Source organism: Curcuma longa, chromosome 8 (assembly GCF_044706935.1).
Source record: "Curcuma longa cultivar G26 ecotype Majalengka, Jawa Barat chromosome 8, ITB_CL_G26_1.1, whole genome shotgun sequence".
NCBI lineage: Eukaryota > Viridiplantae > Streptophyta > Magnoliopsida > Zingiberales > Zingiberaceae > Curcuma > Curcuma longa.
The window spans coordinates 3,592,735-3,615,094 of record NC_133868.1 but is presented as its reverse complement, the minus strand read 5'-3'; the positions used below and the strand labels follow the sequence as shown (position 1 = coordinate 3,615,094).

Genomic DNA, 22,360 nt, shown 5'->3' with positions numbered 1-22,360 from the left:
TTGGAGGTTACATAGTAGTTTTGTTAACCACCATTTTTTACATGTGCAAAATTGCTTGTCCACATCACTTGCTATTTTGACACCATGCCAAATGTCAACTTGCACACAATGTGCATGGCCCAAGCCTTGCACTGTAAACTAAGGCAAAACAACCCACTTGCTGCTCCATTCATCGTGGCTCATGGCATGCGCCCCCCATCGCATGTTCTGGCTCGTATTTTCCCGCAAGCTTGCTTGGCTAAATGTTTGAACTTAACACGTTCAATCCTCGCATCTGCTTGTCATAATCCAAGTCTGTCTCTTGCTCGACTTGGGCTTCAACAACCTCCACACGCTGCCGCAAATCTTGTCGTTGCTTGGCATGCCGTGTGCACATGCCCAATAGGTTGGACCAAAAGAGCAGCGCACCCATCCTTATGTCCAACTGTGCGATCAAGTTAGGGGGCTAATAGTAGTCATGTAGAGTTGCCTAACATTTCAGTTCTCTTTAAGATTATTCGACACTTTTGGTAAAAATAGTTATCGATGATCTAAAGGAGATCACTAGAAGTATAATAACGTAAATTTAAAATAAATATAAACTCTTTTAAATTTTCAATATTTTTTTTATAAAAAATCATTGATAACCCTAAAGAGCGGTTTTTGAAACGATATTGATAAAATCAAGAGATCATTACGACTGTAACAATGTTTATTTAACACTAATTCAAGATTTTTTAATGCATTAATATTTTTAAATAAAAGTACATGATGAAATAACTAAATTTTTATCAGACATAGAATACAACACTCCATGCAAAAAATGAGTTAATTTGATAAGTTTTAAAATTGCTAAAAATATAATTATTTGAAACACATTAAATATCTATTTATTATTTAAAAATTTTATATCAAAATTAATTAAATATATTTTCCTTTTTATAATTTTTATACTTATTTATTATGTAGGCCGAGAGCCAGATGGGTCAAGACCCGACCACAAGCCAGTCAGGGATGTGATTGGGCAATGCTGGGCCGGTCGTAGCCCATTGTAATTTAGTGCCACGACGAAACTCACGAGTCATCTCCACGTCAAGCGGTTTATATCTGGACAGGCTAACTAATTTTGACAAAAAAGTCCAAATTGATTAAAAAATAACAGAAAATGGAAGCATATTATCGTATAGTATATATAAGACAAAATAAAACCACTCCCATTAGAACTGATTGGGAAGGCCACAGTCACCGACACCCACACAACACCCACTTCTTTCCACCATAATTAAAAAAAAGTTTTGAGCAATTTATCATTAATGAGCTGCATTTTCTCTGAAAAATACTGTTTTTTAGCTAATTTTGTTAAATAATTTTAAATTTTATTTAAATTGTGAGGTTTTTTTATATTTAGTTAAAAGCGGGATCAAAATGGAAAACTAAAATTAAAAAAGACCGTCGCCCAACGCTGAAGCTACGACGACAGCTCATCTTCCCTTGCCGCTGTCGCTCACGACTCGTTTCGTGATATCACATGTAATTACCATTTTCTCATCACTTTATATTACATGAAGCGAAAATGTTGAGGGCGATTTGGACCTTTCACGATAGTCTGTGCCAGCGCAGATCTGCAGCCGGAACAGACACGACCTCTAGTCACGAGCGCGCCACGTGATGCTTTGCCTTCAATGCAAGGAGAAGAGGAAGCGGCCTTTGCCTCTCACCTCCGCCGTCTGCTAAAAGAAGCAGCAAAGCAAACACAACAAACACATTGAGAGCGAGAGCAAGAAGAAGAAGAAGAAGAAGAAGAAGAAGAAGAAGAAGAAGCCTCCTCCTTCCTCGGCTTCGCCATGGTCGCCCCTTTGATGGGAGGCGCGGCCACGCTCCTCTTCTTCCTCGTCGTCGTTTCCTCGTCCGCGTTGCAGACGGTATCCGAAGGTTCCGCAGCCACATTGCCCGCGGCAGGAGCTTCGTCACCCGGCGGTGTACAGATCAACTCCAACTCGGTGCTCGTAGCCCTCCTCGACTCCCACTATACAGCCCTCGGCGAGCTCGTGGAGAAGGCCCTACTCCTCCCCTCCCTCGAGGCCGCCGTCGGCCGCCACAACATCACCATCTTCGCCCCCCGCAATGAAGCCCTCGACCGCGACCTCGACCCCGACTTCAAGAACTTCCTGCTCGAGCCCCGTAACCTCCGCTCCCTCCAGACACTTCTCCTCTTCCACGTCCTCCCCCTCCGCATCACTGCCTCCGACGCCTGGCCTCGCTCGATCCACCACCCCACCCTCGCTGGCGACCGCATTCACCTTGCCGACGGCCACAAGGTGGGTCTTGCTGCCGTAGTTCATCCTGACGCGGTGGTCCGCCCCGACGGTGTCATCCACGGGATCGAGCGGCTGCTTGTGCCCAGATCTGTGCAGGAAGACTTCAACCGCCGGCGTAGTCTTGCTGCCATCTCTGCGGTACTCCCCACCGGCGCCCCGGAGGTGGATCCCCGCACGCACCGCCTCAAGAAGCCTGCACCCCCCGTTCCTCCTGGCGCGCCTCCCGTGCTCCCCATTTACGATGCCTTGGCCCCGGGGCCGTCGTTAGCGCCGGCACCAGCTCCAGGGCCGGGTTCGGGCAAGCATTGGTTCGACGGCGAGAGCCAAGTTAAGGACTTCATCCAAACCCTTCTCCTCTACGGCGGCTACAACGAATTCGCTGACATTCTGGTGAACTTGACGTCGCTGGCGACGGAGATGGGGCGGCTTGTGTCGGAGGGATACGTGTTGACGGTGTTGGCGCCTAGCGATGACGCCATGTCGCGGTTGACGGCGGACCAGCTCAGCGAGCCCGGGGCGCCGGAGGCCATCATGTATTACCACCTCATCCCGGAGTACCAAACAGAGGAGAGCATGTATAACGCGGTCCGGCGATTTGGGAAGGTGCGATATGACACGCTGCGGCTGCCGCACAAGGTGGTAGCAAGGGAGGCGGACGGCTCCGTCAAATTTGGCACCGGCGAGGGCTCCGCTTATCTGTTCGACCCTGACATCTACACCGACGGCCGAATCTCTGTACAGGGTATCGATGCCGTGCTCTTCCCATCCGATGAGGAGGTGCCGACGGTTCCTGTTTCTCCCGCTGCCCGGAAGGCCGAAATCGCGCAGGTCAAGTCGAAGGCCAAGCTGAAAGACAAACTTAGAAGAGGTAACTTTCTCCATTATTTTGCCTCTTTGATTACCATTACCATTTTCTTCATGTTATTTGTTGTGCACTTGTGCTTGTTTAGAAAAAAGTATTCTTGGATTAATGAATTCCTCGTTTGCAAGGATATAAATTTGGTAAAATTAGTATTTGACAAACACAAGAAACAATACTTGTCACATTGTCAGACTCAGCGTATGATCGGACGAAAAGTACATTAAAATCCTGGGCATTCATTCATATCTAAAATATAACAATAATTTCACCAAAAAATTTTTATTTTTATTTTTGTTTGAGTCCGCTTTCAAATACAGGAACCATGACTATAAATCCTTAGCATAAGATCTCCATTAGTTGCCTTATTACTCTTACACTGACCGTTCATAATCTACCACTGACTTGGTGGCGATCAAATCAAAGTAGGTGTAGATGTTTCAACTATCCTATAATTCATGTTTTCATTATGACCCGATAGTTTGTTCATTAGTGTAGAGATTTGTGGTTAAAGGATGTCAAATTTGAGACTATAATGTTAGCTTTAGACCTCTCCAATTGTTTTTGAAGCTAGTATTCTCCTTGTGTGTTAGTCCCATATAGAGTATAGACCAAAGCTTGAAATTTCTAACCATATCGGAGTTTTGATTTTTGAGCGGAACAATACAATTTTGGTACAGTGTGATAGTGTCGACGTGTGGCATTGGTAATGAATTACAAGCAAAGTAAAGGAGACAGAAAAGAAAAAGAGAAGGAGACAACTATATATTTAGGGGCAAAGTTTAAGGATCATTTCACATCAGAGTCTAGTTCTTGATTGGAATGATACATGTTCTTTACCATGTTGTGTTGACGCTCAAAACACTTTAGCATGCATAGAAGCTGCAATGAATTAATGTGTTTTATTCATTTAATACTTTCCACTTAATTTTTTGCATGTCACTGGATATTAAAGCATGCCAAAATGAGTTCTACTCATTTAATTTTTTATTACTTTGATTTTTATACTTTTAGTAAGACTACATGAATTAGTAATTGAATTAAAAATAGTTTTATTTATTTGTACTTCATTTCATGTCGAGAAGAATTTGTATAGGTTATACTCCTATAATTTTCTTACATTTAATTTATTTATTGATAAAATAAACTATAAGAGTCAAGAAATATTGAATTAGAATTTCAGAGAAGATACAAAAAATAATAAACATTACTTGACTTCATCTTGCCGCATTTCATAACATGCCGAGCATTAGCACCATTGACATAGGCGATTGAGGTGAGATTATTTATGCTAATCAATATCGGATTTTGGTAATTCACCGGAATGATATATCATTGATACAGTATGAGATTCCTAACTATGGGATAGACAAACACAATAGTCTATATTAAAAAAATCTCTCTCAAATGACTAAATCATTTTTGGATTGAATGGAGTTCACCCTAATTTAACATGGTATAAAGCTATTTCTGATGGTCTTGAATAGGCTTGTTGAAGATAATATTTTCCAAGCCAATTTGTCTCACATAGACAGACAAGTATATTGTTCCATTGTATTTATCTATTAGAAGGATGTACTTGCTCTATTGATAAAGATTTTAGCATGAATTTGGCTCCACCCGACTTCAATCATAACAAATTAATCTTCAACAGTCCTATAAATCTCTACATCAATAATAGGTGAATGGTCACCTTCAAGAGCTAGAATTATTTTCTTGGTGCCATTTCAAATCCCCACAATTAACTAGTTCTGATGCTAACGTCTTAACCATTCCTTCAGAAAACTTTAGCTTGTCCGGTCATAATATATTCTTAAAAGTCTATAGATTGGTATTGATGAAAATAATAGACTATATGTCGGTGCGAGTATAAATGTGTTTTGTAATTGCTAGCACGGAGTTAAACTAAGCCTTGCTTTTGTCAATTAATGCAGGGAAATTGCTAGAAATTGGCTGCAATCTGCTCGATGCGTTGGGTCATCGTTCTCGCTTCTCTACCTGTCAATAAACAAAAGAATGAGACAAGAACAAACTACAGGTAAAACCAGAACAAAGCAATATATTACCTATCGATTAGCTTTACTCAATAATATTGATTCTGAATGGAGGGGATGGATGAACTCTGTGTTGGTAATGGTGATTACTGAGATATCAAGAAATGTATAGCAACATATATACTTGTCTGGAATGCACTGCCAATCTGCAACAATGCCTTCCAAATATATTACTGTCTTTGGTCCATTGTTTCACATGTTCTTATATTGAGTTGTGCACTAGTAACAAATGGAAAGGCCTTACTCACTTTCGTTTTGTGTAGCATAGAAACATTTACTTGAGCAGACATTTGGATATGTGCTGAAGATTCAGAGATCATAGACAGGCTTGCAAACTAGTCATATAAAATCTGATGCCATATATCCATGCATCTATTTTTTAGGATACAAATTGATTGCTGAGAGCATGATTCATTTTCTCAGTGGTAAAATATAAAAAAGTAAGAGTATATATATATGCATTTGTAAGGGCATAACACAATGATGATGACATTTTAATAATTAAAATGGCTAGCTAGTGTTTAACATATAACAATTTGATGGTCTTTCTGGATCAAAATAATAAAAAAAAAAAGAAGAGCAAAGATGAACTCATGTGACATATAATAATGATCTTATTGTAACTATTAAAAAAGTCATGTAGCTATTTAGGTCAAAATATCTTAAAGTTTTTTTTAATGTTTATAATAATAATAATGAAAAGGTAGGTATATGAATGAATTGTTAAAAGTATTATGAATTCAATCTAATATTTTATTTTGACCACTGAAAATCCTAAAATACCTTTAAGATGTCTAGACTAAAAACTTTAGTAATGTGAGAGCACCCTTACATGTATGATTCTCTTATAAATATATTCATGACTTTTTAACAAATTGATAATACGACACTATCATTACATTTATAGTGTTCCCAATAGTCGGTTCACACTATTATTTTTTGATTTTGATGATTGGAAAAGTCATCAAGATATTTTTAGCCACAACATTTCGATAAGCTTATTAGTGTTTAACTAACAATATGAAAGCATCATAAATACCTTGGTATTTAGAGACTTCCCATTAGGTGCACAAAATTGAAAATTTTAGCTTCACTCCATTTTTTATTAATTCAAGACTCCTTCATATTTGGGCTTAAAATTATATATGAAGCTCTCCATTCAAAGGTTTGATGACTAAGTCCACAAAGTAAATCTTAAATCTATTATATCTACTCCCCCAATGGATGGCAATTTCTAGCCCCAAGTCAACTCCATTCCAACTTGTGGAGGAAAAAAAAATCGTGTTATTCTTTCAAAAAGAAACTCTAAAAATCAAAAGTCTTCCCACTTGTTGTTGGACTTGCTCCAAGTCAAAAGAAAAGCAATGTTGGATAGCAACAACACTAGCACTAAGTGAAGTTGAGGGGTTGAGAAAGAGAGCAAGTGTTGTTTGTGGACCTCATCATGGATGGCTCTCAATTCATTCAACTCATCCATGAAAGTGGAGCTCATCATTTCCCTCACTTGCTCTAAGACTCTTTGTCCTCTCTCTACCAATTGAGAGCCTTCCTCCCCTATCCTTTCACCATCTTTCTCTCTTCTTCCTTATCACTCTATATGCTTTCTACAATATGCTTTTCTAACAATATGCAAATTAAGAAAACAAATTAAAAGTTTAGAGTTAATATATAAGTTCTTAACCAACTTTAAATATTTGTTTTCAAGTTTAAAAATTAAAATACTATTCATAAAAAGCATGTGTTATTCTTTTTCATTTGTTTATTTTATTGTTAAAATGCCGATGTCATATGGCCGATATTATTCTCCCCGCATATGTAGCCCTCACTCTCGATCATCTCTAAACTCTTTTAGAAACAATATAAATCTCACCCTTAACATTGTTCAACATAAAAAAACTACACTTGTGTATTTATGCCATCTTTGAGGCTCCAAAATACTTCACTGAGATTTCATAAAATTCAACATAAAAATAAAAAATATATATAATAAAAATAAAAGATGCACTTATCGAATTAATAAAACATCATATCATTAAACAAATGTGATGGGCAGCACTAATGGTCGGCCATTAAGTAAATTATCCATTGTTGTTGATAAAGATGTATTACTAAAGAAATAACAAAAGAATCCAATGGTTGAGGTCAGCAACCAAACTTATTAGATCTTGTAAATGCACTAAATTAACATAAAATCTAGTTTTATCTTGTTTGATTATCTTTAAGAAATATGCTTCTTTTTGTTTGTTTGTCATAAAATATATATAATGACATAGGTACACATGCACATACTCACTCAAACACACACATACATCCGCATGCGCACGTGTGTGCGCGTGCGCACACACACACCCCCGCGCGCGCACACACACACACAATGTATTTACATGAAAATAAAATAAAATTAAGATCATGTGTGATAACATTTTAGTGGATTAAACTTTCTAATTTTACTTAATAAATCTCCATTTATGCACACACATCATCCTTCCCTCACTTTGTAGTATGCAAAACCAATATTTGATGTCTTTCGTCAAATTTATACTAATCAAAGCATTTGACTTGATCTTTAATGTCACAATTGTGTAGGTCTTTACTATCTCATCCTTCAATGCTCTAAATAAGGAGTCCAAAAGTAGTTGGGGGAAGACAAAAAAAACATAATTTGTAAATTTGCATGCTCATATATATTTTTTCTTGGAAAAAACTTCTTGCAAATATTAATGCAATTTTTTAATATTATTTTCTAATCATAGTAAAATTAATCTTCTATAAGTTAAGTACAATTTAGATCTTATCATATTGCACTACACATAATAAATGGTTTAGTTTCTCTTTAAAATCTTTGGTTTCAAGTAAAAGGAATAGATGCTACTCTAAAATGTGAGGTACAAGACACTTATAAGCTTAGGAACACACAACACATCAAACATGTTGTTACCACTCAAAACAACATGTGAGGACATATGCTTTGTCACCTCCAAGCAATTGGAGGATTACCCTTTTCTTTTGAAACACAAGAAAAGTGTGAGGGGGCAAAATTGTGGTGACTTTGACTAAGGCATTTATTGTTGGATTTTCAAAGGATAGGGTCCTCCCCTCCTAGCTAGTGTTGTTGTAGGTGGTGCTGGTGGGGGCGCTGGGGCGAGTGAATTCGCCTTTTGCACAATTGTAGGTGGTGCTAATGGTGGTGGTGATAATGAAGTCATGGTGTCAGGTTTGCCAAAGCAAGAGCTTTAATTTGTGGTTGTGGAAGATGAGGGAGGACAACATTTGTATGGTTTTTTTTTATTTAGATTTTTCATGTGAATTAGATATAAATAATTTCTATGGTTTTAAAATGGGTAAATTTTGATGGATATTTACAAAAACAAGCATGCTAAAAATGAGTTTAGTCAAAATTAACTTAGTGGAAGGAAGGAAGATAGGAAAATAATATATAGCATTATCAAGTTTTGTATTTTGGATCCTTTATTTGTTTGGATCTGTTTAGGTTGTTACCATTATGAGTTAATCAAGTCATGAATTGACATAAACATAAGAGTCATTATGATGATACTATGTATCATCATGTATTCTATAGAAGGAGAAGTATAACTATATGCTCACGTCTGAGATCGTTGGCAAATGAATCAATAAAAAATAATGGTTGAGGGTATGAGGTCGATAATAACGAAGGCAAAGAGATCTCCTGAGATGTCTAATAAGGCTTAGACAAGAGTTAGAATGGATGTTAAGAGAATTTGACATATCACTCTGACATTTAAATTAGCATGGAGGTCGAGAGAAAAAATAAAAACAAAAATAATATTATGAAAGAAGGAGAAGTTGAATATGTTCTTTTTTGCATACCTCTCGCATCTGCTTTTTCATAGAAAATTACAAAGAAAAATAATTTTTATATTGTGTAGCCATATGGAGTACGAAAGTTATTCACTGTTCACAATAATATTTATCTCTTTAAATGATCATTTAATCTTTTTATAATAATATTAATAAAAATAAAAACTAATTTAATATTTTTAATATAAGTTAAGATATTTAATTGTATCACTGAGTAGATTTATATGTAAAGTTTAATTTAAAGTGAAAATGTTCTCATAAATCATTTATTGACGATAATTTTTAAAATCAATTTATTCGAAAAAGATATTTTAAACACTATCAAAATGTGGATATATACATTTTAAATTGGAAATTCCATAAAATTGCAACAAAAATTGCTATCACGGGCCTGTTTTGAAGATCTTAAAAAAAAGGAGCATAATTTGGAAAGTGTCCACGGTGCATTTTTGTCAAAAAACAAAAACAGAGGTGTTTTTTATAAAAAATCAAAACAAAACAACGTGCAAAGATTGGTAAATTTCTATTTATTTCCACGTTTTAATGCCTGTCAGATAAAGAAATTGTCGAATTTCAGGGGCAATTTTGTCAAATAGAAACCCATGATTCCGTTACCGTTAGCTCGAATCTCCGTTAGATGATCCGCCTCAGTGATCACGTGAAGTAAACAACAGCTGCTTCGTTTATTTATGCATTTCATCTCGTGGCCAAAGCCCACAACAAGGTTCTTAGCTTAGCGTCTCTTTCGATCTCTTTCTCCTCCGTTTCCTCGATCTCTCCTCTAATCGCAATCCAAAATCCTTCCATTTCCTCCGTATCCTCCTCTTTGCTTCCCGTCGGAGGCGTCGATTCGACGTTCCTGCGGCGATCGAGGGGTTTCCGGTGCGTTCACTGGATAGTGGGCTCTGAAAGGGTCGGATCGGTGCCGAGATGGCGTCGAGGATGATGCGGTGGCGGGCGTTGTCGAGGAAGTTTCAGGTGAAGCTGGTGGTGAGGAGGGTCGAAGGGGTCGGCGCTGAGGATGAGGCGTCGACAGCGAGAAAGAAGGTGTCTTTGGAGGTGAGGTGGAAGGGGCCGAAGCTGGCGCTGAGCTCGCTGCGTAGGACGGCGAAGAAGAACCGGACGAGGGAGGAGCAGGTCGGCGATGGCGGTGTGGTGGAGTGGAATGAGGAATTTGAGACCGTCTGCACCTTGGCGGCGCACAGGGAGAACGCTTTCCATCCATGGGAGGTCTTTTTTACTGTGTTCAATGTGAGTGATAGTAGAACATCGATCTCAGCTTTCTTTACTTATGCGGGTTTCTTGTTTGCCAGTGATTCTTTGGTATGGAGGTATTTCTTTTCTGTGATTTCTTGACATTTATTAGGCACTTCTTTATCCAATAAAAAACTGTTATTATTTTTTCTTTGACCTTCTTTTGTTGATTTTTTTTCATCAAATAAGTTCTGATTACTGTTGGTTTAAGTTGGGCTGGTTTGTGATCTTTGGAATATTCGACCAAATAATACTTTTCCGAAACCGTGTTTTGTGTGCTTTCCAGAAAAAAAATTGTAATCATTTCAGTTTAAATGACATTTTATCTCCCAGGAATCATTGATCACTTCCTTGGTTTTCTGTTGTTAACAATTTCCTTGAAGAAATAAATAGTTAATTTTCTTAAATTTCGCTTGTTGTATTACATAGGCAAGTTGCTAATGTTAGAATCCTGATGATTTATTATTATTATTAATCTCTTCAAGAAAAATGGATGTTTCTGTAATTTCTGTCGTTATCTCAGAGATGCACAATCGTTTTGTTTCGAAAGTCAACTCTATTGTTTCATTAGTTCCATCTCCTGTTTCAGCTTTTGCTTCATGTGTTCTTATTGCCTTTTCTGAATTCAGAACTCATGGGTTTGACCGATATCATTGTGATTAGTGTATATTGCTTTTAGTTTGATTATTTCTTAAATGAAAAATCTCTACGCATGTTTGCATATCCTGTCCTGATACATAAAATAATTCACATGATTTCCACTTATTTATGATTATCAGGAAAATATGCTGCAACAAAGGTGTGATGAAAAATGTGAAAGAATCAATACCAAAGTCTTATTTGAATCTGTATGACGCAGACATATCGGATAGTTCATTTGATAAATTAGATGCTATGACCTGCTCTTGTCAATATGACAATATCATATGTAGCTATTTTACTTTATCAACCAGTTTAAGCCAAACTTATTACTTTATATTCTATCTCTTCCTCTTTTTGTAGTTTCAGAATATCAATTTTTGGGAAAAGTATTTTTTGTTGTGTTCAATTGCATTTTATGAAAAGGAACTAAATTGATTTAGTTCTGATCTAGGGTGCAAGCCAAGGCCCAAAGACCAAGGAATCTATGCTTGGTGTTGCTTCACTCAACATATCAGAACTCACATCTGCTGAACAGGAGATTGAACTCTATCTTCCATTGTTACTTCCTGGTGCCACCGAGTCTAATTTGTCGCTTCATGTATGTTAACTCCTGTTCTGTTTGTTTGAATTGTTTTTTCTTAAATAAATGATTGCGAGTGATGGTTGCTTGCGGTGCATGACACTAAATGAATTCTTGTTGTACTGTTGTGATCACAAATGGCATAAATCTAACTCGCTTGATGAATCTTTACTTAGTTCAGGAATGTGACTCAGGAAGTTGTTTGTTTTGCAGTTGGCACTCAGTATGTTGGAATTGAGATCTTCACAAGATTCTTCTGATGCCCAGAATCCACTGGTTGGTACATCCTCACCTCGGTCAGGAGATGGTATCCCTCCTGAGAAAGAAGAGTCTGCACTTAAGAAAATTTTTACAGAAATTGTATCAACTTGGAAGTCTAAAAAGACTTGCCCAGATGACAATGGTAGTGAGGGGAAATACTCTGCTAGGAGTGATGATGTAGATTACAGCTATCCATTTGACACAGATTCTCCTGATGACCTTGACGAGGATGTTGAAGAAAACAAAGTGGATACTAATGCCAGGAATTCGTTCTGTTATGGCACATTAGCATCTGTTAATAATGCTGGCTATGAGATGAAGATATATGGAGAAAACGAGGATTGGGTTTACTACAATCATCGAAGATCAGATGTAGGTTGTTCTCATGCAGAGGACAAACTGTTATCCATTTCTGAGCTTTCGATGTCAAAGAGGAGTTTTCTTCCATGGAAAAAGAGGAAGTTGAGTTTCAGGTCCCCTAAATCCAAAGGGGAACCACTGCTCAAGAAAGCATATGAAGAGGGAGGGGATGACATTGACTATGATCGTCGGGTGCTGAGTTCCTCGGATGAATCACTCTCTGCCAGAGTAAGTTTCACTGACTATCTGTTTATAGAAATCATCAATATATATATTTTTCTTTGATTCTTATATATGTTGCCATTTTTATCTGTTCTGGTGAGGGATCATTTGATAATAAATCATATGGTATTGCCAATTTCTTCTTCAGAAGAATGAATATGGTTCTATCAGAATCTGTTATTTGTCAAATTCAACAGGCGAGTCAAATCCACTGGGGGTACACAGATACCATATCATCATCCTAAGATCAATTGAAAGCTTAATTCTATCTGAAATCGGTTTTGAATTTTTGTGCCAGCCATAATTGGGTATAGGAGCACTCCTTGGGATGGAGTCAAGGACAGATCATTGAATTTCTATTACTGACTAAGAAGTTGTATTTGTATTTGCTTTCTTTGTTCGATAATTTAGTTAGTTTTGAAAGTAACTGAAGATGTTCTGGTGTTGCAGAGGCAAAATGGGGATGATGGAAGTGCCATGAACCGATCATCAGTATCTGACTTTGGTGACGACTGCTTTGTGATAGGCAGCTGGGAATCGAAGGACCTAGTTAGTCGAGATGGGCACATGAAGCTTACCACTCGTGTGTTCTTCGCATCCATCGATCAGAGGAGCGAGCGAGCCTCGGGTGAGAGTGCATGCACAGCTCTTGTTGCTGTCGTTGCTGACTGGTTTCATAAGAACCAGAGCATGATGCCCATTAGGTCTCAGTTTGATAGCCTCATCCGAGATGGCTCTCTTGAATGGAGGAACCTTTGTGAAAACCATGTTTATCAGGAGTTTTTTCCTGACAAGCACTTTGACCTAGAGACAGTTCTTCAAGCTAAGATCCGGCCACTATCTGTTGTTCCAACGAAGTCTTTCATTGGATTCTTTCATCCTGAAGGCACTGATAACAACATTGGCTTCGACTTTTTAAGTGAAGCTATGTCCTTTGACAGCATCTGGGATGAGATCAGCCGAACAGGATCCGACTGCTCAAATGATGCAGGACCTCAGCTATATATTGTAAGCTGGAACGATCATTTCTTCGTCCTGAAGGTTGAATGTGATGCTTATTATATAATTGACACTCTTGGCGAGCGTCTCTTTGAGGGGTGTCAACAGGCTTACATCCTCAAGTTCGATGATAGCACATGCATCAATCTGGTTTCTAATGAGACTGAGAATGCTACCAGTGAGGTTGAGAATGAGGACGCGGAAAAGAGGAATACTGCAATGGAAGGGGATCTCGTATGTCGGGGAAAGGAATCATGCAAGGAGTACCTTAAGAGCTTCCTGGCTGCAATTCCAATTCGGGAACTGCAAGCTGATATCAAGAAAGGACGGACATCGTCCACTCCATTGCATCAACGCCTCCAGATTGAATTCCACTTCACTGAGTCATCCAGTGACCACAGCTTGGATTATGCGTCGACAACACCAGAGGCTCTCCCTGATCTATCTTGGCCAGTTAAACCAGTGGGAGCATTTACAGCTGCACCTGTTCTTGTTGCATAGCATCAACTGCATCTGTTTGGTAAAGCATTGCTTAAGTTTGATACGCTTGAAGGTGAACCGAGGACCGTCAAACATATCCTTTGCCAATGTCTCTCAAGATATCAACTAACTGTAGGGATTTTCTCTGAGTATGCCATGAGTAGGGTATTGAGCACTATTTTGTAAAGTTGTGTTTCAATGCCTTGTATCAACTTGTTGGATTTCTAGTCAAGTATGTTGTTTATGTCTAATTGTAATGCGACTGCCGAATGGACTGAGAAGATTTGATACTAAAGCTTTCAAATTGCAGAGTCTTAATCTTTTGGTGAGATTAACAGCAGATAGTTAATCTTTTGGATTTGCATCATATGCTTCAACACACTTTTTCTTCCCCTCAAGTTAATCAATTCTTGGAGTAAATCATTTTAGGGTATTTGTATTATGTTTAAGTAGTTCTCTTGGCCCATTTGTTGGCATTCACTAATGGCAGTTTGAAGATGATGACCTGAGCAAACACACTGTGGCGATCGGAGCTACTCAACTACTTACAATAATCTACAATAAGGTACTACATAACCTCTCCTCTTGTTTGCTCGAACCAGTCATTTCGAGGGGGAAGGGAAATACATAGTCCAAACCGAAAGTGATCCTGTTTCACCACAAAAAAATCATTGAATAGAGTCGGAATTAACGATGGAATTATATTCCATCGCTAAATATAGAGACGGATTTATTTTATCCGTCGCTAATCTAGAATTTAGCGACGGAATATTAATTCCGTCTCTCTAGCGACGGAATATAAATTTCCGTCTCTAAATAAAGACGGAATAGCGACGGAATTAATATTCCGTCGCTAAATTCTCGATTTCTAAATTTTATAAATTGTCATAAAATAAAAAGTAGTGATGGAATTTTAATTCCGTCGCTATTGTAGCTATTAGGGTTCCGCCGTCGCTTTTTTTTCCCTCCTACGCGAACAGATGTTCTCCTCTCCTCCTGCGCGATTCTCTCCCTCTCGTCTCTCTCGCTGCGAAATCGTTTTCCCGGCGTCCTCTTCCTCTCCGACGAACTGCCCTCCCGGCGCCCTCTCCTCCTCCCGGCGAACTCTCCTCCCGGCGCCCTCTCTCTCCGTTCTCCGACGCCAAGAGCTCCGCGCGTTCTCCGTCCAACTGAGCTCCCGCGCGAACAGATCTTCTCCGACGAACTCCTCTTCCATCAACAGATCTTCTCCACCTTGTAAGGCTTCCTCCGGCTGATGTTTGTATCTTCATTCAGTTGCTAATGGGTAATCTGTGCATTTTAGACGGACTGCAATTTCATGAGAACCAAAAGCTTTCTATGATTCCATGATTGCACCAAAAGCTTTTCTCATATTAAGCAGCATGATTCCATGATTGCACCAGAAGTTTCCTTTTTTGCAATACTTAGTTTCCCTTTTTGCTTAGTTGATTCAATCGATGAACATTGTGTGATCTGCAAGAAATCCTGATTATAAGTATTTTAGGTCTGGGTGATGTGCTTAGATAGTTGGATGTTGGTTAATAAGGGTTATTATCTAGGATTATTTGATAATATTCCGACTCAACTAATAAAACTGATCACCTGCATATTAACACGGACCTGCTGATCTCGCATAAGATTTATCTTCTTTAGGGAAGCACAAGATCTGTCTCAGTCTCTGTCTTTTAGTAGCTCAAGCAATGATGCTGGAATCAGTAGCAAATCACTATAAGACTCACAGCTTACATGAAAAGGAGCTACAACCATCATTTCATGGCTTTATTCTAGAAATATAATTGTCAGTATGATTCTATTTAGATGCAAAGTTTACATGACAAAAAATTATGACGTGAATGCTTCTATTAATGGAGATTTCTAAATCTTTGATTTTCTAAGAATAGAGTTAAAGTTTATCAATTTTTTTTACAATTAATAGTCTTCCCTTAGATTTTCCATCTTGAGGGGAAAAAAACTAGTGTAAGTTTGCTCCAAATTCATAATCCTGGGTTCACCTCACTGTTTCAAATCTTTTGTACACTCGTTCCTTCTTCAAAAATGAAAACACTCTCTGCATGTTCACAGGGATCTAAAAGGATTCTCTTTACAAGGAACTTTGGCACCTGAGATTGGGAAGCTCAGACACTTGAAAGCTCTGTAAGTAGCATCTTTTTTTCCATATTCAACTTAAGGAGAAGAAAAGTGGTCCTTCTCCTTAGGGAGAACTCCTTTTTTCTACTTCCCTTTATATGATAATTTGAAAATGAAATTCTTTAGTTAACCAATACATATTAGTTAACCAATACTTCCCTTTATGCAGGTATTGCTTATTCATCTATGCTTTTATAACATGGAATTATCTATTGATGTTTTATGCAGGTATTACTTCTCTTTAAAGCTACTTCCTTTCTTATCTCTCTAAGTTTAATTTTGTTTTTGTATAATTTGATTATAAATTTGATATGTTTATATGGATGTAAGTAGGATGTGTTTAATTTTGGAGTTTGATACTTTCTTATTAATGTTTGATGTGGATCAATAGCTGTCTGCAAGGTATGTTAGTATTTCTATTACTTAGGATTTTTTTAAGTTATTACTTGTAAAGATTTATTTTTCAAATAGGTTGTTATAATTACATTATTACTAACCTATCTTATTTTCTTTTTGTAGGATCTTCTATTTTGGCTGGGCTCGTTTTTGTAAGATTTTATATTTAGATATTGTATTCAGATATTGTATTCAGATATTGTATTCAAATGCGCATTTTTCAAATAGGTTGTTATAATTAAATTATTACTAATCTATTTTTATTGTATTTTTGTAGGATCTTCTCTTTTGGTTGGACTTGTTTAGATAAGTTTTTGATATATTATTGTATTTTGTAGGATCAGTGTATCTAAAGATTTGTGTTGTATTCAGATATTATTGTATTCAGATTGTATTAATATTGTATTCAGATATATTGACATGTCATGTATTCAAATATTGTATTAGTATTTTGTTTTATTAGTATTGGGTTATTAATGTATTACTGTTATATTTGTTTGATTGATATACAAACAGAAAATTCAAAAAAAATATATATATATAAAAAAATAAATTATTAGCGACGGAATTTATCATTCCGTCGCTAATAAACGCTTTTTTTTAATTTTTTTTTTAAAATTAGAGACGGAATTTAAATTTCCGTCTCTAATTAGAGACGAAATTTATAATTCCGTCTCTAAAATTAGCGACAGATTATTATTTCCGTCGCTAATTTTAGAGACGGAAATATAAATTCCGTCTCTAATTCTTAGAGACGGAAATAATAGTTCGTCGCTACTTTTAGCGACGGGAAAAAAATTTTCGTCTCTAATTAGCGACGGAAATTTAAATTCCATCGCTAAAGTGACGTCAACGACGGAATTTTACGCGACGGACGATTTCCGTCGCTATTTGGTCGCTAAACTCGATTAGCGACCGAATACCGACGGAAATCGTCCGTCGCTATTTGCTTTAATTTTTGTAGTGTTTTATCGTCATTGTCTATCCCACTATTGATAGCTGATCTTTTTTTCTCCTTCTCTTCACTATATACGACTTGTTCTCTAAGAGTCTCGTACAAGTCCAAAGGGAGGAACAAAGACACAACATAGAAGGATAGAGGGAAATTCAGTTTCGACTTGGCTTTAGGACCATATTATAGTAGTGCGATATAACTTTTCTAATGCTCCTTTCTTGTGGGTCGAGTGTATTTTATGACTTCTATTTTTTTTATTTTTTTTATAATTGAGTATCTAGTTCGCTGATTCATTTCAAGATGGATGGTCCGATCTTATATTTCGCCATCAAATAAATTGAAAAGTGCTCATGGTCGGACTGCTGCACCAAAGCGGGCTTTTCAGGGGATCATCTATCCTAGTATTATTCTCGCTTAAGCACACTTAACTTCAGAGTTCTGATGAAATTTGATGCATTAGTATTACTATGATCACACCCATTTATAACTTCCACTTTGCATTATAAACAAGGACTCGAGAATCATATTGAAGAAGTTATGCCTAAAAGAGATGCGACTAAGGGTTGAGAGAGGTATAATATTCATTTTAGATGACTGTTATGAATTAGGCTACACTACTCTTGTTACAAAGAGGAAGAAACAAAAAGTTTAAGAGAAATAATTAATGTATAATTTCTACTCTAACTTTAAATGAGTTAACAAATATCAAAAAAGAAAAAATTATTGATGCAATTATATCTTAAATGGTGAGTCTTGATCATATGTTTGACAAAAGTTTAAAGTTAAATTCATATTTGTGTTACTTATGTTGTATGTTAAGTATGTGGATGTAATATACTTGACGAGAGTAATGGAAGAAGTCTAACTAGGTCAAAATTTATCGGATATTTAATAAGAAAAATCTAACATGCATTAGCAAATGGGTAAAGTGAAATGGGTTAAGGTTCATTAGACATTTGACAAAACAAAAGTCTCACAGGTGTTAACAAATTTGGAAGTCCAATAGGAGTTAACAAACAAAAAGACTTAGAGGTGAATCCCCTTAACAAATAAAAAGTTTTGGTAGGTTGAGACCAATTGAATGTTTGGTAGATGAGGAAGATAGACACAAGACCTCTTCATATTCCAATAGATTGACAATAACTTGATACATAGGGACAGATGCACGTATGGACTATCCTGGGCTATAGCCTAGTCCATTTTTTTTTTATTATCATCTATATATATTTTATTAAATACGAATCGAAGACGAAGTGAAGGTGTTGATTAAAATTGAATTGGGGTTGAACAAAATCTATCAGGTAGGCATGGTGATAAGGAGTATGTTGGTCCAAATCATGATTGATTTGGCCTTGATTTGGTCATGTTATGACCGAACTAAATTTAATTGGGTTAAAATGATTTAATTAATTTAAATGAGTTAGGGAATGCTTGACAAAACCTAGTCTTTCTTCTCTTTTCTTTTTATTCTCTTCCATATATGCAACCTTGCTCCCACTGTCTCACGCGTAAGCCTCCACTCGCGGCCATGACCACTCCCCTCGTGGCCAAGCCCTCTCCCTTGGAGGCATATTGTCGGCATGGCTGCCCTTGACCGTAGTTGCCATGACCAGGTCAATATGTTCTCCACGCCAACATACCCTTACGAGTTATGGCAATGCTGGAGGTGAGCAGCTGTGGATTGAGGTTGGAGACGCTCAAGCATGGTGCTATGCTCATGGACCAACTACCTCTACTTCACTGTCGGTGGCACACTCTCTAACACTGCATCAGCAACCAAGCTTTCTGCCCTAGCTTCCAAATTTCCACCGTCTATGAATTAGATATCATTATCGATAAATTAATTTAATAATTTCATAAATAATAAAAAAATCTATTCAATAAAAATTTAAAATTTGGTGAAATATAAGAAAAGATGAGATGGTAACGTGCTCACATGAAGTGAATTTGGACCTCTTATATGGTAGACTCAGCCAACTCAAGATCAATCTAGTTCACCTCTAATTCCTAGATCCGTCTTTGTTGATATTGACATGCAAGAAGCCTCGAAGATAAAACTTTTAATATGTGAGTTGTGAGAGACTAAGAAATTTGTATTTTGTGCATGAATAATTATTCAGTCAAATAAATATTATTATAATCTGTTGACTGATATTGTTAGTTGACCAAGGAGTTGATTGAAGGCAGAAAACTTACAATAGAAAGTTTTTATTTTAGGTTGAGTCAGTTGAAGCTGAGTTAATTACTGATATAACTTTAAATTCAAATTATTAAATTAGATATTATTTGAAAAACTCAATATCACAATGTCAACTAATACATGGTCGTTACAAGATTTAATCATGGATATATTTAGATCATTCAAGTTGGTTAACGACATAGTCACTAGAAGAAATAATCATGACAAAGGAGTTGTTCACAAGTCAATCTAAGTCAATCGACTGATGACATAAAATTGTTGGTGCAGTCTTGCCCCAAGCATCATTGGATTTTAATGTTTGGCTAAAATGAAGTTTAAGTTAGGCAATGTTGGTGATCTAACATGTGTGATTTGAGTATACAGGAAAGTCCAAGTTTGAAGACTTGGCAAATGGTGAAGTCCCCGAGGTGCTGCCTCTTGGCAAATGGTGAAGTCCCAGAGGTGCGACCTCTTGACAAATGGTGAAGTCCCGGAGGTGCGGCCTCTTGGCAAATGGTGAAGTCCCGGAGGCGCGGCCTCTTGACAAAGGGAGACTTAGCACGACGAAGCTGAGGGAAACATCTCAAGCGAGTGCAAGGATGGGCACGAGGCTTGTGGAAGATGTTTGAAGGCTTGCGTCAAGGCTAAGGGATGAAGAAGGAAGCTGAAAGGGGATTTTCATCTTCACCAGTCAACTGACACTGCCATCAGTCGACTGATATCTTGATCAGAAACACACAGAGACTTTGGTGACTGATCAGTCGACTAACCAGTTGACCAGTCGACTGACCAGTCGACTGACCAGTCGACTCGAATGACCAGTCGACTGATGGCTCCATCAGTCGACTGATATTTGAACGTTGGGCTGACAGCTGGAGCAATAAACGCAATCTAAAGTAGTCGTTGAAGCCCACCAGTCGACTGGTCCTTGGGGCAGTCGACTGGTATCGCGAAAAATATAAAATGACAGATTAAAGCTTGGAGAAGGTGTGGTTTTTATTCTATCATCTCTGTAAGATCTTCAAGTGTTGTCTTTCATATTCTTCCTCCATACTTCACTATTTATTTCTGTAAGAGGAAGAGAGATTGTTTGTAAAGGTTTCTTCACCTTCAAAGAGTGCTTTGAGAAGGAGAAGTTTCATAGTGGAAGATCGTGTGCTGTGTGTGGATCCTTGGATTAGTCACCTCGCAAGAGGTGGATACCAAGTAAATCGAACGGGTTAGCGTTGATCTTTTTCATCTTACTTTGTTTTGTGCTTCCGCTGATGATTTTGCAGGCAAAGATGAAAAATGTTATTCACCCTCCTCTAGCAAACGCACCGGTCTCAACAAGTGGTATCAGAGCAGGTTCATTTCGGACGAACTCACATTCAACCGAAATATCATATGGCGTTTCAAGAGGGACACAACACCGCACGACCTCCCTACTTCGATGGAAATGATTTTGCCTATTGGAAAGGTAGAATGGAATATTACTTAATGAATGACATTAAAAACTGGTTTAGTATTGTAGATGACTTCGACAAACCTAAGGATGCATCTGAAACACCTTTACCTACCAAGGAATGGTCGAAGGATGTATGCAAGAAGGCTAAGCAAATGCAAAAGCCATAACCACCTTGCAATGCGGGCTCTCCAAAGAACAACTAAGCAAGGTTGGACCATTCAACTCGGCCAAAGAACTTTGGGAGAAGCTCATCGAACTAAACGAAGATTCAAGTGAGTCTAGACGAGCCAAGAGGGATCTCTTTTAGACAACTCCAAACCTTCAGCATGAAGCCCAACGAGATAGTAAGAAAAATGCATGGATGATTCAAAGAAATCGTGAACGACCTCCATATGATAGGTGAGAAAATTGACAACCGAGACTTGGTAAGGTATGTACTTCAAGCCTTTCCCAGAACCACTCTATGGGTATCGATGGTCGATGCGTATAAAGTGGCTAGGGATCTTTCAGTTGTTAAATTAGATGAATTATTTTATGAATTTGAATTACATGAACAAGCTAACATATCTACCAAAGAGAAAGGTATAGCTTTGATTGTAGAAAAGAAGAAGAAGGAAAGGAAAAAGAAGGAGAAAAAGAAAAAGGAAGTGAGGGTGGCCCAAGCCACATGGGATACATCAAGTAGCGACTCATCGGATGATGAAGAAGAACTATGCCACATCACTAGACACATGGCACTGATGGGACGTAAAAGTGACCAAGAGACTTCAAGTGAGGAGAAAGAATTAAGTAGCGATGAATCTTCATCAAGTGAAGATGAGGTAATGAAGTCCGCTAAAGAAAAATTTCTTTATAAAATCATTGCTTATCTTAAAAATGCTTTGGATAAATCAAAGTTTAAGGTTAAGACATTAAAGGAGAAACTTAGGACCGTTAGGAATCTTGCATGTGAATCTAGTGATTCGAGTTTAATTAATGAGAAAAATGCTAAGTTAAAGGATGAAGTCGTTGATCTAAGAAATTGTTTAGAAAAATTTTCAAATGGATCAAAATACCTTGATATGATCCTAAATAGTCAAAGAGCGGTTTACAACAAGGCTGGAATAGGATACAAGTCTAAAGAGTTTGCCTATATTTCTCTAGTAGGAAGACAAGGGTCACCTAGCAAACAAATCATTAAAGGAAAGGTAAAGCAAGCATGAGTCCCTAAAAAATATTTGTAAAATATTAGTGAATCTAGCTTTTGGGTACCAAAGAGTGATGTGTTTCATGTTGCATAGGTAAGAACTCATGTTTACCAAACCAAATATGCTAAAGAGATTATTAAGAAATTTAATTTGAAAAATATTAAGGTAGCTTCAAATCCTATAGGAACAAATGTGAACCT

The 22,360-nt window shown here is 37.5% G+C and overlaps 3 protein-coding genes across 3 annotated transcripts; all 3 read left to right on the top strand.

The window, feature by feature from the left end:
* The first annotated feature begins 1,630 nt into the window (after positions 1-1,630).
* LOC141833525 (fasciclin-like arabinogalactan protein 15) lies at positions 1,631-5,457 on the top strand. Its single transcript, XM_074720995.1, has 2 exons — positions 1,631-3,165; positions 5,091-5,457. The coding sequence occupies exons 1-2, from the start codon at positions 1,824-1,826 to the stop codon at positions 5,162-5,164; spliced, it is 1,416 nt and encodes a 471-aa protein (XP_074577096.1). The 5' UTR covers positions 1,631-1,823; the 3' UTR covers positions 5,165-5,457.
* A 4,331-nt stretch (positions 5,458-9,788) lies between these two features.
* On the top strand, positions 9,789-14,152 carry LOC141834110 (uncharacterized). The gene is made up of 4 exons (XM_074721558.1): positions 9,789-10,301; positions 11,398-11,544; positions 11,740-12,375; positions 12,820-14,152. Exons 1-4 carry the CDS (start codon positions 9,981-9,983, stop codon positions 13,867-13,869), a joined length of 2,154 nt encoding a protein of 717 aa, XP_074577659.1. The 5' UTR covers positions 9,789-9,980; the 3' UTR covers positions 13,870-14,152.
* Positions 14,105-16,789, top strand: LOC141833210 (uncharacterized). Its single transcript, XM_074720593.1, has 7 exons — positions 14,105-14,173; positions 14,339-14,413; positions 14,783-15,084; positions 15,931-16,002; positions 16,166-16,224; positions 16,516-16,544; positions 16,670-16,789. The coding sequence occupies exons 1-7, from the start codon at positions 14,105-14,107 to the stop codon at positions 16,700-16,702; spliced, it is 639 nt and encodes a 212-aa protein (XP_074576694.1). The 3' UTR covers positions 16,703-16,789.
* Positions 16,790-22,360: the final 5,571 nt, after the last annotated feature.